The sequence below is a fragment of the Sander vitreus genome, chromosome 11, assembly GCF_031162955.1.
Source record: "Sander vitreus isolate 19-12246 chromosome 11, sanVit1, whole genome shotgun sequence".
Taxonomy (NCBI): domain Eukaryota; kingdom Metazoa; phylum Chordata; class Actinopteri; order Perciformes; family Percidae; genus Sander; species Sander vitreus.
Window position 1 is genome coordinate 31,704,118 of NC_135865.1, and position 18,183 is coordinate 31,722,300.

Sequence of the window (18,183 nt, forward strand, 5' to 3'; positions counted from 1 at the left end):
TTAAAAAGCATGTGCATGCACGAGCGCTACGGTCACGCGCAAAGTGTCCCGGTTTTAGTTCCGGGAAATCTGGTCACCCTATGTTAAGTGTCACATAAATGTAGGGCCATAAAAAGTCCAATATTTTCCTAAAGTACAATTATGTTGGCATGTAGACTGTAGTTTGTGTGTTTAAGTGTTTCCTTGTTCCTTGTCATACACACCACAATGTCAATAAGTGATTCAAACATGTCATCAGGTTTCAATATTTCAGATACCATGGTGCTTGATAAGGGTCACTGCGGACTGGAAGAGAGGGGCGTCACTTGCAGGCGGGAGACAGACTCACTTGGGGCGTTTTGATAAACTATATAAAGAGCAAACATCTTCCTTTAGTGACAGTCATCAGCTTGTTGTTCTCCTCTGTGTCAGCCAATCATCACCTCAGCAAAGGTAATTATATTTCAATTCATTATCAATTATTATTTATTAATAATAACTAATCCTGTATTCATCAAGAGGCCAATTTATATTTTGAGGAAAAAAAAGTGTATTTTATATTTAGACATTTTAAATATTAGTTAATCTATTTAATATTAAACCATATCTATATTATATAAAACACTTTTAACTAGCTGGATACTTTAATTTGATAAATGTCTCACTGATCCCAGTCATTACTTATCTGCATATATGTCCTTGTCTGCAGTATGTTGACTTTGTTTAACGTCTTTCCACAGATGGCATCAGGCTTTCACTTTGTTTTGTTGCTCTGTTTGTCCATTGGACTGTTGGCTCCATCTGTAAGTAAAAACTATGCAACTCTATGTGTTGCACATGAAGGATAATGCAGTGGTTTCCCAACCTGTAAGATTATGAGACAGTTATTAAATAATGTTACTAGTTTTAATGTAGGCTGAGTGCAAACTGTAAGCTGAAACATTAGATAAGTTTGTTCTGTGAAGCCCTTTGAGCTGCATGTTTGTATCAAAGGTGCTATATAAATAAAGTTGAGTTGAGTAGTCCTGTAAATAGACTGCTCGTGTTTAATACGTCTTTTTGTGATCACAGTGTTATGGACAAACCTGCTGCCCAGGTCAGTACAGTATCTCTGACTCGTTGCTCTGATTGTATTTGACTTGTTTGTTCATACAGTGTTACGTAGGGGTTTGTATTTTTTGTTGTGTCTTCTCCATGTTGAAGCTGGAGGCCGGAATAACAAAGATGAGTAAGTCAGGGGGTCTCCTCCCTCCTTCATCCAGGGAGCTGAGTGAGCACAAGCAATAACCAACAGAGCTGGAGAAGGGAGGGAGGAGGCATACACACACACAACAAAAAATACAAACTGCTACGTAACAAGAATCTAACTAATTTATCCATCATTGTCTTGAAGGTTCCTGCCCTCCTGGTTGGACTCAGTTCGGCTCTCGCTGTTTCAGTTTCAACTTCCAGGGAAAGAGTTGGACCGATGCAGAGGTACAGCAGTTTATTGAGACTGTCTTGACCTGTATTTACATTTCTAGTGTCGGTGTCCTCTAGTGGCCACAGTAGTTATGACGGGAGCAAAGCAGGAAGTAAGGTATGAGGCCAAATGTCCTGGTAAGAAGGCAGGTTGGGGGGGGAATGGGTCAAACAAACACAGGACTTTAATTCGTAAAATAACTACCGAGGCCACTAGACGGCGCCGCCAATATAAACCTAAACATGAGTCCTAATTGCTGCTTGAACAAACGACTTATGGGAGCGTTTTTCAGGGGGGGGACAGTCTCTAAAAGTACTTTTACCACAAAGTACAAATATTGTTACAGTAAAAATCCTGCATTGTCCAAAAGTATGTAAGTATAAAAATGTCCCCTGTGACTATAATTCTGTTCTGAGATCACATCTGTTAATAACTTACTTGTCTGTCAAACTGTTTTAAAAGGTGCTCTATAAATGAAGCTATTTATGTTGTTGTTTGTTTCTAAACATTTTCAACTGATTATATTGTCTCCATTAGAACTTCTGCTTGTCCGCCGGTGGAAATCTGGCTTCAGTCCACTCAGAAGAGGAACATGTATTCACCAGAACCTTCATTAACCAAGTGACCGGTGAAAACAAACGTTCCTGGATCGGAGGCTTTGACTCGGTGAAGGTGAGACTTTTATCATCACAGGAAGTGATGTCACTCGTCTCTCGAGCTATCAAGAAAATGAAATTTGATGAAAGAAATAAAGAACAGAGAGGAAAATTACTCTAAATAAAACAACAGAAAAAAGGAGGATCCTCTTTTGATTTGACTTTGAACCAATCTCTCTCCTCCAGGAGGGTGTGTGGATGTGGTCTGATGGATCTAAGTTTGACTACAAACAGTGGGCTGCGGGGCAGCCTGACAACTTTGGTGGAGTGGAGCACTGTCTTAAGATGAACTATAATGGTAAAAAAACAACAACATATAAAACATCTTGTCTTTTAAATAAACATGATGATGCAACAATGACCTCTAAATCTACAGCAGGTGGTCGTATGTTCCAGTCTGAAAGATAAAAAGTTAGACATTAAAACTCTGGAAACTCTCTCTACAGACACCTGGAACGACACACCATGCAACGGACTATTTCCTTTCCTGTGCTCCAAAAACCTGTGAGGCCCCCACCATCATGATCTCACTACAGCTCATCTATAATCTCCATCATTGATTCACCTTCAGTTTGTTCTGCAGACAGAAACAGCTCTCCACTGACAGACTCACTTTACCTTGTTCATTATCTGAAGAGTTAGGAAACGGTTCACATTTGGGTTTTAACATTAGAAGGAAACTGACTCTCTGAGCTGGACCAAAACATAATCAGTTATTGGACTTTTAATCTATAAATAACACAAAATGAAATACAGAAAACATTTGAATACTCTGACATCTTTTCCATTTTAGTTTACTGAATATTGTCTGTCAGCTCTGTCTAAAGGTAACAACATCCACCTACCAGACATGAGTGGTGACCATCTTCTCTTCAAAAATGTCCAAATAGAAAATAAAAGTCCAAATGTTGTCTGAACTTTCTGTGATAAAAGAGGAGTTTCTGGTGTGTTGGGTTTTTTATTCATCTCTTTTCCTTCACTATATAATCAATAAGCATTAAAAAATAAAAGACATATTGTCACAAACAGTGTCTGATTCTGACTTACTGACTCTAGATACTAAGATACTAATCCAATATACAAATAAACACATTGATGAATAGATTAAATAATAACATAAGGTTTATTTTAAAGGGTTGCATTTCTTTTTCTTTTGAGTCAAGAATTTTCTCTTATGGGATAAAATTACAGTTCTGTGTATGACCACCAGGTGGAGCATTGACAGGAAATGCTTATAGTAATCAACAGCCACAGGTACAGGTGTGTGGCAAAGGGGAAGTCAAACAGCTTGTTACCGTGTCAGCAGTATTGTTGGATTTGTGTTTAACTGTAGCAACTCTCAGTTCTTTTAAATCAAGGCTGAAGACCTATCTTTTTGATGTTGCCTTTCTTTAAATAACTGTTCATTTCTTATACTGAAGTTGCACTGATGACACTGTATGACATTCAATAACTGCTCTTTAATGTTTAATTTCTTATACTGCACTGTAACTTTTATTTATCTCTCAGTTCTTTAATTTCTTATACTGCACTGTCAATGTTATTCTTGTCTTTTATCTAGAGGTATTTTTGAACAGATAACGGACATATTTCTGAGAATTTCTCCAACGCAGGTGTGACATAGATTAGAACTCAAAAAACACGGGTGTGACAATAGATTATCCATACAAGGACCACGTCTGTGAACTGGTCAGATTTAGTCTGTGAACTAGGTCAATAAGAAAGACAACGTCTGTGAACTGGTCAGATATTTCTGTGAACTTATCAAGAGACAGACTTAATTATATAAGTCTCTTAATTATATAAGAGACAGATTTAGCGAGGTTTACCGAGATTAAACTAAGCGTCGTAGCGACGGCTACATCGTAGTGAAAAGTAGCAATCTTGTAATGGGTAACATAATCAGTTATTGGACTTTTAATCTAGGTAATAACACAAAATGAAATACAGAAAACATTAAAATACTCAGAAAGCTTTTCCATTTTAGTTTCCTGAATATTGTCTGTTATAAACAGCGTCCACTGATCAGATAAGAAAAACTTCAACATACTTATTTGATTTCTCCCTAAAAGTTAATGTTCTCATCGATACAACTCTCGTCTGTACATTAATTATTAAGTTCCCTTCCAGCAAACGTTAGCTTAGCATAAAGACTGGAAACAGGGGGGAACAGCTAGCATGGCTCTGTCCAAAGGTAACAACATCTACCTACCAGACATCAGTGGTGACCATCTTCTCATCCAAAATGTCCAAATAGCGGGCGCCCTGATAGCTCAGTTGGTAGAGCAGGCGCCCATATATAGAGGTTTACTCCTCAACGCAGCGGGCCAGGGTTCAACCCCGACCTGCCACCCTTTGCTGCAGGTCATTCCCCCCTCTCTCTCCCCTTTCAAATCTTCAGCTGTCCTGTCAAAAATAAAGGCCAAAAATGTCATTCTCAGACTCGAGTCCCCATCTCTGTTTTGAGGGGTGAGGTATTACATTAATGCATCAATAATTACAATCCAAGAGAGAAAATACTTTATGATCTCATTATTTCATATATTTATCAATGTGTTTATTTGTATTTTGGATTAGTATCCTAACCTTCTTCTTTTGTAATTATTCAAGAAAAAAATGATTATTTGTCCCTTTTTAAAGAAAACAAGAGTCAATAAGTCAGGACCAGACAGTATGTCTTTTAGTTTTGAATGCTTATTGATTATATATTAAAGGAAATCAGATGAATAAAGAACCCAACACACCAGAAACTCCTCTTTTATAACAGAAAGTTCAGACAAAATTTGGATTTTATGTTCTATTTGGACATTTTAAAGATTATTTTTGTACAGTTAAACAGAAATCCAACAATACTGCTGACACAGTAACAAGCTGTTTGACTTCCCCTTTGCCACAGCAGCTGTGAGTCCAGCAAATACAACACGTTTTTGAATTTTAGAGAGCACCCATTTCTCCATTTTTTTGGTTTTTGGTTTCTCAGTTCACCGTGGAGGCATGAGACAAAAACAAAGTTTTCTTCACAAATTCAAGACAACAAGTGGTAAGTAAAGATATACAAATGATCATTTTGAGGCAGAGATGTTCACAATTAATTTTTTGCAAGTCCAAGTCCAGTCTCCAGTCTCTGTCCATCTGATCTGTTCCTAACACTGTATTGTTAAATCTTATGAATTGAAATCATGTCCTGTAGCTCCATCCAGACAGAACAGTATCAACATCAGTTGTATGATAACTTTATGGGGTCTACTTAACACATCCCTCTAGACCTCAGACCTGGTGAAATATTAACCTAAGTCTGTCACATCACAGAATGATTGCAACCCGTTGGAAACCACCTCATGACTTGTCTATTCGTACATGGACCCTTTACTTTTTGGATGTCATATATATGGAGCTCTCTACGGCTCGCATAAATGGAGTGTCAAAAAGGACTTTGGACACTTCATGGAAATCCATGCTGTAGACTTCTTACTTCTAGTTGTGCATGTGTTTGGTCCCTTATGTCTTATGTCCGTCTCTCTGTGAATGTCTTTTGTTTGTTTGGTTGTTTGTGTGTGTTTGTGTATGTCTTGTTTGTAGGCTGCAGACATCATTCCTACTGTTGTGTTTTTATTATGTCTCCCTCCTTCCTGTCTTTCCTCTCTGTGTTTTTTGGTCCTGGGACGCGTTCTTAGGTCTCAGCATATTGTTTGTAATTTGAAAGAGCACCATGGGATGGTGCTCTGCCACCCTATGTGACTATACTGAATAAAAACATTTGATTGCAAACAACAATGGAGAAGGTCTTGATGCATTGAAGTCCATTTACAAGAGACTGTCCTAGCCTGAAAAACCACGAGTTGTTCCTGCAGCATATACAACCTATAATTACATTTATAGAGGTGGCGCCCTCTAGTTGCCTCAGTAGTTATGACGGAAGCAAAGCAGGAAGTAAGGTGAGAAAGTATTATAGTGCGTTCTATCAATATTCAGAAGTAGGATTTTTCCAGGTCAAAGTCGAAAACACGGAACCTTGCTCTCAGATTTCCAGTACACTTGGGTTCAATGCCCCCAACCTCCACAGGGATTTCTGAAAAGCTCAGCCGGGGGTGTGAGTTGAAAGTCTGTCAGACAGGGTCCTCCTCCAGATGTTCCCAGTTCACCCGTACTGCCCGTTTGGGCTCACCATGTCTGTCAAGAGTCTTCCCCCACCCCCAAACCCATCTCACCACCAGATGGTAATCGGTTGACCACGCCGCTCCTCTCTTCACCTGAGTTTCTAAAACATGGGGACGCAGATCAGATGATACGATTACAAAATCGATCATTGACCTTCGGCCTAAGGTGCTCTGGTACCAGGTACACTTATGAGCATCCTTATGTTCGAACATGGTGTTCGTTATAGACAATCCATGACTAGCACAGAAGTCGTACAAAGAATGACCGCTCGGGTTTGGATCAAGGAGGCCATGCCTCCCAATCACGCCTCTCCAGCTGTCTCCATCATTACCCATGTGCGTGTTGAAGTCTCCCAGCGTCAAAATATATGTTATATGTTGTTGTAATAAATAAATAAACATAAATATGTTAATGTAACGTTGTTTTTAGTTTTGCTTATATTGAAGGTTGGTGCCATGAATGCATATGTAGTTTTGTGTTTGACCACTGGGTGGAGCATTGACACAGGAAATGTACAGTAGAGCTTTGACTGGGCCCAAAAAATCAAGCCCGACCCTACCCGAGCCCGTGCACGTTGCGTCCGAACCCGGCCCGACACATTAACTGTAATTATGAGCCTGAGCCCGATTTAAACCCGACATTTTTTTAATCCGTGGGCCGTTATAACTGACGGTCTCAACTACAATTCCGAGTTGTTTGAACTACAGAAATCTGTTCAGAATTATCTTAATGAATAATGCAACAAGGACGAAGCATGTAAACTGCGTTGTTTGATTATTCAGACTGGAACAGATCGCAAATGGATCCGAATGAAGAAACGTAAAAAAAACTCTAACTTAAACTTGACCCTAGCTGCTCCCTCAGCTGACTAGTGAGGGTAACAGATCAGGGCAGCAACATAATCAAAGACCTGGAACCATATAGGAGACTTTCTGGTCTCCATCACCTAATTAATACTGTCCTTCATCACGGTCTCCATCACCTAATTAATACTGTCCTTCACCACGGTCTCCATCACCTAATTAATACTGTCCTTCATCACGGTCTCCATCACCTGATTAATACTGTCCTTCATCACGGTCTCCATCACCTGATTAATACTGTCCTTCATCACGGTCTCCATCACCTGATTAATACTGTCCTTCACCACGGTCTCCATCACCTCATTAATACTGTCCTTCATCACGGTCTCCATCACCTCATTAATACTGTCCTTCACCACGGTCTCCATCACCTCATTAATACTGTCCTTCACCACGGTCTCCATCACCTCATTAATACTGTCCTTCATCACGGTCTCCATCACCTCATTAATACTGTCCTTCATCACGGTCTCCATCACCTAATTAATACTGTCCTTCACCACGGTCTCCATCACCTAATTAATACTGTCCTTCACCACGGTCTGCATGCTGACGCACTGGCCCACCACAGTGCTGCAGATGGGGGAGACACGATGTAGCCCAGTTTACCTAAAAGTTAATTCTCCTGTTTTTCTTTTTCCAGCCCGAGGATAGTGGCGGAAAATAACGGCCGCAGAGAATCTAAACTCTAATGTACAAGTGTGTGGCAAAGGGGAAATCAAACAGCTTTTTATCGTGTCAGTGGTATTGTTTGATTTGTTTAACTGGAAAGATGAATGAAACTTACCTGTGAAGAGTGATGTGACAGTTACCAAGGCGTCGTATCACTCTCTGTGTTAGAGAGCCAACTCCCTTTATGCCTTCTCCTCAGTAACCCCGCGTCTATTATGCCCTCTTCTGCCGTACGGCAACACCAGTCACCGTCAGCGGAGCTGAGGTTTTGGTCTATATTAAAAGGAGTTATTTTAGATACTTCCCTGATTAGTTAGTTTTTTAGAGAGACACACACGCCCTTACTAAAAATGACCCTCGCCCAGATCAGGGAACCCAGAGGCGAGGCAAGAGGTTTCAATGCTACCCTAGACGTCCCCAACTCATAGGCTCTTGTCCCCCTGTGTATGAAAAGCACTGCCCGAGGGGCTCTTTACAACCAATGATTTTTCTTCAGTACTCAAGGTTTTTCAGCCGCTCCTCACAGGGTCAACGGAGGTCCCCTTCTTCTTAATACATTCTATGCCGCAATATAGTTTCAGCTGTTTTGGGGTTTTCAACTAAACCTCCGTTCAACACCTGAGATGAAATGGACAAACCTAAAATAACTGTGCTACGGTGAGCATGTAAGCATGCACCGTCATTAAATAATGGGTCACCCCATTCAATGTATTGGACATTGGTTTAACAAGTTCTTCCTTTCTAGCACCTCATTGGCCTAACGTAGGTCTGAATGAAGACTCTACAATATACTTAAAGTACCAAAAGTAAAGATACTCATTATGAAGAATAATCCATTTCAGAATTATGTTATTGTATTAAAGGAATGCTTACCCCCAGTGGTGTAGGCACAAATTGGATTTCGAGTGGTCAGTACAAAAGTGAGTGGGCCATCTTTTCCTATGAAAAAAGGACATTAAAATTAGAAGTAGCAAAAAGGACAAACATACAAACTGAAAAATAAGCAACAATTTCACTTTCCAACATACTGCATTACAACCGAAATAACCGCAAAACACTGTCTAAACAACCAACAAAGTTCAGACTAAAACTATGAAATGTATTGACTTACCTCTACAAACTTCCTTAGTCAGCACGTCCAGGATGTTATGTAATCTCAATGGCAAAGAAAATATTCAACCTTGCGTGTAAACAAACTCTGGAAGAGCCGCACGATTCAGTCATTTGATCCCCATTCATGTCCGGCCTGAACTGAAAGTTACACAGTTCCTAATTAGGACCGATTCCAAAATGCCAAGACACGGGTAGGCCTACCAGTAAAGAAAAATTATTTTGGTTCTGCGAATTGGTTCCCTGAACCACTGCACATGGAGCTCTTTCTGGACTGGATGACGATGCACAAATCAATACATTTTGTTTTGGTTAGGGACCGTTCAGTATTTATGGAATGGACCACCGGAGGAAAATAGCGGAGGGTCATGTCTTTTTATTCCTTGTTGAGGGGAGGGTCACCCAACTTTTTTTTTTTAGTACTACGAATTCTGATGGTAAACCTGCTGCTGTTATCTTTGTTAGCTGTTTCTGTGAACAGTCGATTGAAAAATTAATCGTTAACAGAACTCATGTAAACAATGATCTTAGGGTTAATTAATGATTGTTGTAACAAGAGCTGTGGAAATTTACCAAATCAGCCATTGTAGCAAAATGTTTTCATTTGTTTCATTCTTCACCAGGTAACGTTAACACTCACATACCACCTTATCTGTGCCACCTAGTTGCAGGGGGACAGGTTTGAGGAGTACAAGGATACCTTTCCTGAAGATGCATTAAGAGCGGCACCATGAAAGCGTACCCGATGCTCAGTGGAAGCAAGCTGAAGACAGAGCTCAGTCTCATCTACAGCAAGGAAGAGTTCAAAGCCTGCTGTGGTGCTGTGGTGCTGTGGACCTATTCCAGCTGTTTATGGAGAATAATCTCAAAGAAGCCTTTTCCGAAACTGTGACTCACCTTAAAGTTGGAAAATGACCACGGCTGAAGCTGAGAGGTGCTTCGCAACCTTGAAAAGAATAAAAAGTTTTCTCAGAAACACCATGACCCAGGAGAGGCTGAATGCACTGGCCATGCTGTCCATGGAAAAGAGACGTGTTACTGAGATGACTGACTTTAATCAGAGAGTCATTGAGAAATTTGCTGGTCAGAAGGAAAGGACAGCAACATTGATGTTCAACTAGTTAACATGCTTTTTGGTAGTGGGTGGGAGGATATAGTTAAAAAAAACTCAGTCACTATCGTCTTATGTTTGTAACTTGAATCTTGTATCGTATTGCCTTGCTCTTCTTAAATACATAGTTGTTTAAATAAAGTACTGATGGTTGTTTTGCCCAGTTTCAAAGTGCCGCTTTCTTCTGACTTTCGGTAACACCATGACGCCAGGCGAGGGGCACGGACTATGTTGTGTTCAGTTTGACAGAACGTCGGAATTTCTGGGTTCCCAGTCGGAAACTATACATGTCTACGGCATATTAAACAGGCCTACGGTCGGAGATGCTAACTCTGAAAGATATAACGTTATTTGCTCTATGAAAGCATGGACAAAGACAACAATTAAGGACATTTACTCGATCATTTTATTTAAGTTAGTTTTGCAAACATACATTACAGTTTTAGTTAGTTATCGTTTTTTGTAATGTCTCGTTTTTATTTTTATTTCAGTTAACGATAATGCTTTCTTCCCACCTAGTTTTCGTTATTTCGTTCGTTTTCTTTGACGATTATAACCATGGTGCCAACCCAATTCCCTACGGACTTAGCTACTGCCACCCTCAAAATATATAATATATAAATAAAATACATAAATATAATATCCATAAAAGTGCATTCAGGAGATTTTGGCTTTACTTTGTACAGCGGGAGGAAGTGGAGACTCATCATTTCACTATCAGAATTTAACCCATTCGGTCCGATAACATTTGGAAAGGTTTAGAAGAGCCGCATGTTTAAATCACTCATCATTATCATATTTTTTTGTATCAGGTAGGAGCATTTTAATTTTGTAGTTTATCAAAGTATAATTTACTTAATTATACTTCATATACTACTGGGTAGGTTGGTAGTGTTCGTACAGCTTCAGATCAGTGTTTTTTAATGTAAAAAGTAACTTTAAGTGTCACATAAATGTAGTGCAGTAAAATGTACCATATTTACCTCTGAGATTTAGTGAAGTAGAAGTATACGGTGAAAAAAAAGGAAATACCCGAATGTTCCACCTCTTACTGGAAGAAGTTTTATGTTATTACATAAAACTTCTTCCAGTAAGAGGTGGAACATTCGGGTATTTCCTTTTTCTATGGTGGTGCATATAACAAAATGAGGAAACCCTCATATATGTTCTCAGGTTTCAATATTTCAGATGCCACGTCACTTGCAAAGAGGTCTCTCTGTGGACTGGAAAAGAGGGGCGTAACTTGAAGGCTCTTGCAGGGCTTTCAACACGCTTTGATAAACTATAAAGACTGGACATTTTCTATCACTGACAGTCATCAGCTTGTTGTTCTCTCTGTGTCAGCCAATCATCACCTCAGCAAAGGTAATTATATTTCAATGTATTATCACATTTAATCTAATCCTGTATTCATCAAGAGGCCATTTTATATTTTGAGAACACTTAGTGTATTTAATATTTATACATTTTCAATATCAGTTAATCTATTTAATATCAAACCACATATATATTATATAATTCACTTATAACTAGCTGGATACTTTAATTTGATAAATGTCTCACTGATCCCAGTTATTACTTATTATCTGCATATATGTCCTTGTCTGCAGTATGTTGACTTTGTTTAACGTCTTTCCACAGATGACATCAGGCTTTCAGTTTGTTTTGTTGCTCTGTTTGTCCATCGTACTGCCGGCTGCATCTGTAAGTAAAAACTATGCAACTATTAATTTAAAAAACAACTCTATGTGTTGCACATGAAGGATAATGCAGTGGTTTCCCAACCTGTAAGATTATGAGACAGTTATTAAATAATGTTACTAGTTTTAATGTAGGCTGAGTGCAAACTGTAAGCTGAAACATTAGATAAGTTTGTTCTGTGAAGCCCTTTGAGCTGCATGTTTGTATCAAAGGTGCTATATAAATAAAGTTGAGTTGAGTAGTCCTGTAACTAGACTGCTCGTGTTTAATACGTCTTTTTGTGATCACAGTGTTGTGGACAAACCTGCTGCCCAGGTCAGTACAGTATCTCTGACTCGTTGCCCTGATTGTATTTGACTTGTTTGTTCATACAGTGTTACGTAGGGGTTTGTATTTTTTGTTGTGTGTGTGCGCCTCCTTCCTCTCTTCTCCATGTTGGTTTGTCTTGGATTTTTCAACTTGCAGATTTTACTAATCAACGAATTTTCAGGGAGATCAAGATGTTGCAAAAGATAAGATCTTAATTCAACCAAAGACCTGAGTTACTCTGCAGAGGAAGTGAAGACTTTCTCTAGCATGCAAGTCATTTATACATTTGACACAATATAATAGAATGCTTGTTATTGTCACTATACACATGTACAATGAGATTAAAAGCAACTACTTTCCCAGTGCCAACATATACAGCGGGGAAAATAAGTATTGGACGCATCAACATTTTTCCCAGTAAATATATTTCCGATGGGGTTATTGGAATTACATTTTCTCCAGATGCTTTCACAACATGAAATAAAATAAGTACACAGTTGAGACACTATATACATGTGAAAAAATAAGTGGTTGTCATGATTGTGATGTTCTGTTTCCTGTTTTATTTTGAAGTCTGTCTTGTCTCCCTTGTCCTATCTACTTTACTTCCTGTCTTTTGTTTTCCCGCCTGTTTGATTGTTCTGCCCTGATTTGTGTCACCTGTTTCTTGTTAGTCCTTGTTAACTTGTGTATTTAGTCTATGTGTTGTCTTTGTCTTGTGTGGGAGCATTACGTTTCTGTTCGTTCTGTTTGCTGTTTAGTCTGTTGCTGTGTGCTTGTGTCTGGAGTCTACCTTTCGTATCTGAGTTCCAGTTTTTGAGATCCTGTTCTGTTTGTTCTGGGATTAGTTTTTGCCTGTTGCTTTCTGGACACTTTTGGTATGTACTTCATTTTTGTTTATTAAATCATCTAAACTGTCCAAGTCACGGTCCAAGCCATTCCTGACAAACCGTGACAGAATGCTCCCACCAAACATGGACCCAGCAGAGATGATTTCTGATGAACTTTATGACCTTTTGTGTGAACTTATGGAACTCAAAGCCTGGTGGAGGAAGGCTAACGATGATTGCCAGAAGGAGGCAATTTTGGCATTGGCTCGTAAGAAGGTTTTGGAAAAACCTTGGTTAAAAGACTCTATTCCTAACTGGGTTACAAGCTTCATTTTTGCTGCAGCTCCTCCACTTACTAAAGGATTGTGTTCAGTCAAACCTCCACCAATGCTTCACTCAGTCACGTACCAGCTCCTCATCAGATTCCAAGCCAGCTAGCACCCACTAGCCTGCCTGCTTCTAGGCCTGCTAGCATTGTGGCTACAGGTTCTCTGTTTTTGACCCCGCCTACCCCTTTACCTGCTTCTCCCAGTCAGGAAGTTTCTCCACCTGGAGGAAAGCCAGAGACTTATATGACTTTGTTCCAGTACCTAGTTAAATGTGCTAGACGGACTGAGGAGGCCAAAGCCGCTAGATTACTAGCTGGTGATCTACGGTCCAGGTCGCCTTCATGCAGCTCCTCTGAGCAGTCTTTTGAAGGGACCCGTCTGGCCATATTTTCTGGGAACCGTGGAGGCCGCAAGAGAGGACGTGGTCGACATGGTCCCCGACGCCATGCACTGGTTCAACCGCTCTCCAGTGGACCGGAGACCGAGTTGTCCAGTGGACCAGAGCCCGTGCTCTCCAACGTTTCCAAGCCCGTGCTGTTCAGGGGATCTGAGCCCGGGCTGTCCAGCAGTTCCGAGCCTGTGCTGTCCAGCGGTTCAGAACCCAAGGTCTCCAGCGACCTCGAGTCCGTGCTGACCAGTGTTACTGTTCCTGAGTCTACTAGTTTTTCCGAGCTGACGTGCAGCCGTCCAGAACCTCTGCAGCCGTCCAGAGTCTCAGCTGACGTCCAGCGTCTTCGATGTCCACTCTTCCTGAGCCAGAGTGGACCAGAGTTCCTGAGCTGACCGTTCTACTAGAGGCCCAGCTGACCCATCGCCTGCCCGGCCCACAGAAGGGATTCGCCTTCGTTGCCGGTCTCCAGAGGAGTTTCGCCTTCGCCACCGGCCTTCAGAAGGGATTCGCTTTCGCCACCGGCCTTCAAAAGGATATCGCCTTCGCCGCTGGCCTCCAGAGGGATATCGCCTTCGCCTCCGGCCTTCAGAAGGGTTCTGCCTTCGCCAGCGGCCACCAGAGGGACACCCCTTTCGCCACTGACCGCCAGAAGGGTCCTGTCTGTGCTGTGCCTCTCTGTTCCCTGTCCCGAGTGGTCCCTCTGCTTCCCCTAGTGGCCCTCTGTTTCCCCCAGGCCTCTCCGGCCCTCAGTTTCCCCCAGGCCTCTTTGCCCACTAGTTTCCCGTGCCCTACTGCCTAGCGGCTCTATCCCCAGTTCCCACTATCCTCTGTTCCCTAGCCCCGTTTGACTTTTTTGTTCCTCTGTTTCTCCTGGAGTCTACCTTTCGTCTCTGAGTTCCAGTTTTTGAGAGCCTGTTCTTTGTTCTGGAATTAGTTTTTGCCTGTTGCTTTCTGGAAACTTTTGGTATGTACTTCATTTTTGTTTATTAAATCATCTAAACTGTCCAAGCCATTCCTGACAAACCGTGACAGTGGTTTTATATACAGTGTGATATGCAGTAAGGGTTATTGCACATTATTTGAATATTGCCCAATAGTGGTGATCATATTCAATGAGTAATAGATATTGGACAATGATGTAGTCCATATCAGTACATCAGGCGTTAAGCATTAGGAACCACATAAGGCCATTGACCTCGCCGTCCCTTGCTGTAAGCCCAGATGTTAACTTCCCATACATCTGCTCTTGACTGATTGCATCACATAGATATATTACGTCCTGATAGGGATTAGGAAGAAAACAATGATGTTAGGTTTCTGAAGGAAGGATGGGAGGAGCTTGTAGCAAAAATTATCTATATAATGTATTAATACAAACAGAAGACATGCAACACTGCCTCACAGAAGTTAGGGACCGTTCGGTATTTATGGTATGGACCACCGGAGGAAAATGGGGGAGGGTCAGGTCTTTTTATTCTTTGTTGAGGCAAAATTTGTGGCTTGTTTGGTGCATATTTTTCCATGTAGCTCTCAGTCTCGGCCCCCCATCTCTAGCAGATGGGTCTGACCCAACAAAAATCGCAACATCCCCCACCATGATGCACCAGACCTGGCCCTACCCCCACGATCACAGGTAGGCCTATTGTGAACAATGAGCTATTTAAGCTCTTGTGAAGATTCACAAAATGGCTCACAACGAGCTGAGGACGAAAATACAGACCGCTAGCTGGAAGCACAAAAACCTAAGATTTCACTCCAGACCCTGTCGGGTGAGGAAACATTAAAGAAAATAGATTTTTACGAATATTGACGCTCCAAAATTACGAGGAGTCCAGAGAGTGTTGGAGGAGTTGCTGGTAATCTATGAAGACAAGCCATGTGGTGTCTTGGATATGGATTTTGCCTTCAAACTATAGGCATCATTTTTCGAGAGACAAACAATTGAAAAATGGTTCCAGGACTGCATACTGAATCCCGAATATAGGATACCAGTTTTAATATATAGACGAATAGGCAAGCAGTAGATTATATTGGACGACGGGTCAGCGTCAATGGAGAACATTTGCCTGCAGCTTGTGAAAGAAGAGGACAGAAAAAAAGAGGTTATGTCATGATTGTAAAACAACAGTGGGTATCTGTACATCTTTGCCAAGTGCAAACCAGTACAGAAGGCATCAATAAATCTCTCTAAATGCCTCTTTTCTCAATCATTTTTGGAGGGTCATAGAAAAATGTATTGCTGGCGAAGGGAGGGCCAAGTCTATTTTGACTAGCCCCTTAAATTAAGAAACAAAAGCGAGCTTGCTACGGACAGGCAGATGTCGATCAACTTCACATGCTTCGCTCAGTCTGCTGCCGGCCGGCACAATGAAGGTCTCCTCCCTCCTTTATCCAGGGAGCTGAGTGAGCACAAGCAATAACCAACCAAGCTCGAGAAGGGAAGGAGGAGGCATACACACACGCAACAAAAAATACAAACCGCTACATAACAAGAATCTAACTTTCTCTTTTTCCAACATTGTCTTGAAGGTTCCTGCCCTCCTGGTTGGACGCAGTTCGGCTCTCGCTGTTTCAGTTTCAACTTCCAGGGAAAGAGTTGGATCGATGCAGAGGTACAGCAGTTTCACCGAGACTGTCCTGACCTATATTTAGGTTTCTAGTGGCCGTAGTAGTTATGACAGGAGCAAAAAATAAATCGCTTTACTTCCTGCTTTGCTGCCGTCATAACTACTACGGCCATTAGAGGGCGCCGCCAATATAAACCTAAATATGAGTCCTAATTGCTGCTTGAACAATCGACTTATGGGACTGTTTTTTGGGGGAGGACAGTCTCTAAAAGTATTAATACTTTGTTACAGTAAAAGTCCTGCATTGTCCAAAGGTATGTCAGTATAAAAATGAGATGTCGTGAGATTGCATCTGTTAAAATTGTGATTAGATTTTTTTTCTTAAATGTTTTTTTCCTATTATATTGTCTCCATTAGAACTTCTGCAAGTCCGCCGGTGGGAATCTGGCTTCAGTCCACTCAGAAGAGGAACATGTATTCATCAGAACCTTCATTAACCAAGTGACCGGTGAAAACAAAACTTCCTGGATCGGAGGCTTTGACTCGGTGAAGGTGAGACTTTTATCATCACAGGAAGTGATGTCACTCGTATCTCGAGATATCGAAAAAAATGAAATTTGATGAAAGAAATAAAGAACAGAGAGGAAAATTACTCTAAATAAAACAACAGAAAAAAGGAGGATCCTCTTTTGATTTTGATTTGACTTTGAACCAATCTTTCTCCTCCAGGAGGGTGTGTGGATGTGGTCTGATGGATCTAAGTTTGACTACAAACAGTGGGGTGCGGGGGAGCCTAACAATGGAGGTGGAGCGGAGCACTGTCTTGAGATGAACTATAAGGGTAAAAAAAAACAACATATCAAACATCTTGTCTTTTAAATAAACATGATGATGCAACAATGACCTCTAAATCTACAGCAGGTGGTCGTATGTTCCAGTCTGAAAGATAAAAAGTTAGACATTAAAACTCTGGAAACTCTCTCTACAGACACCTGGAACGACACACCATGCAACGGACTATTTCCTTTCCTGTGCTCCAAGAACCTGTGAGGCCCCCACCATCATGATCTCACTACAGCTCATCTATAATCTCTTTCATTGATTCACCTTCAGTTTGTTCTGCAGACAGAAACAGCTCTCCACTGACAGACTCACTTTACCTTGTTCATTATCTGAAGAGTTAGGAAACGGTTCACATTTGGGTTTTAACATTAGAAGGAAACTGACTCTCTGAGCTGGACCAAAACATAATCAGTTATTGGACTTTTAATCTAGTAAATAACACAAAATGAAATACAGAAAACATTTGAATACTCTGACATCTTTTCCATTTTAGTTTACTGAATATTGTCTGTCAGCTCTGTCTAAAGGTAACAACATCCACCTACCAGACATGAGTGGTGACCATCTTCTCTTCAAAAATGTCCAAATAAAAAATAAAAGTCCAAATGTTGTCTGAACTTTCTGTGATACAAGAGGAGTTTCTGGTGTGTTGGGTTCTTTATTCATCTCTTTTCCTTCACTATATAATCAATAAGCATTAAAAAATAGACATATTGTCACAAACTGTCTAGTCCTGACTTACTGACTCTTGTTTTCTTTAAAGTGACAAATAGTTATATAATTGTGACAAATATCCTATTGCTTTTCTTAAATAATTACAATAAAAACAAGGTTAAGATAGTAATCCAATATTGATAATGATAAACACATTGATGAATAGATTAAATAACTAGGGCTGTCAGCATTAACGCATTACTTGCGATGCGATTAAGGGCCGAGCATAACGTGTTCATTTTTTTTAATCGCATGCCGCCATTTATTAATTTATTTTACACTTCAATCGGCTTTGTGTCATGCCTAACAACGCCCCTTAGCTGTTCTATAATCACTAGAATCTAGCTAAGCTACTATTTTGACCCTTTGCCACACCTTTACTTATCATCAAGCTGCCATACGTCCTCGTAACACATCCTGCTGCTGCAGGCTGCAGGCATGATGGAGAAAGACAGCAGCAACACAATTCTGAATGGTGCTTTTTATTT

The 18,183-nt window shown here is 40.7% G+C and overlaps 1 protein-coding gene and 1 long non-coding RNA gene across 2 annotated transcripts; both read left to right on the forward strand.

Moving 5' to 3' along the window:
• The first annotated feature begins 689 nt into the window (after positions 1-689).
• Positions 690-17,598, forward strand: LOC144525530 (C-type mannose receptor 2-like). Its single transcript, XM_078262433.1, has 11 exons — positions 690-782; positions 1,051-1,075; positions 1,373-1,455; positions 1,979-2,113; positions 2,284-2,492; positions 11,261-11,376; positions 11,653-11,715; positions 16,101-16,183; positions 16,556-16,690; positions 16,868-16,979; positions 17,127-17,598. Exons 1-11 carry the CDS (start codon positions 690-692, stop codon positions 17,186-17,188), a joined length of 1,116 nt encoding a protein of 371 aa, XP_078118559.1. The 3' UTR covers positions 17,189-17,598.
• LOC144525701 (uncharacterized) lies at positions 4,917-10,175 on the forward strand. The gene is made up of 2 exons (XR_013502701.1): positions 4,917-5,137; positions 9,524-10,175. It is a non-coding gene; the product is annotated as an uncharacterized LOC144525701 (long non-coding RNA).
• Positions 17,599-18,183: the final 585 nt, after the last annotated feature.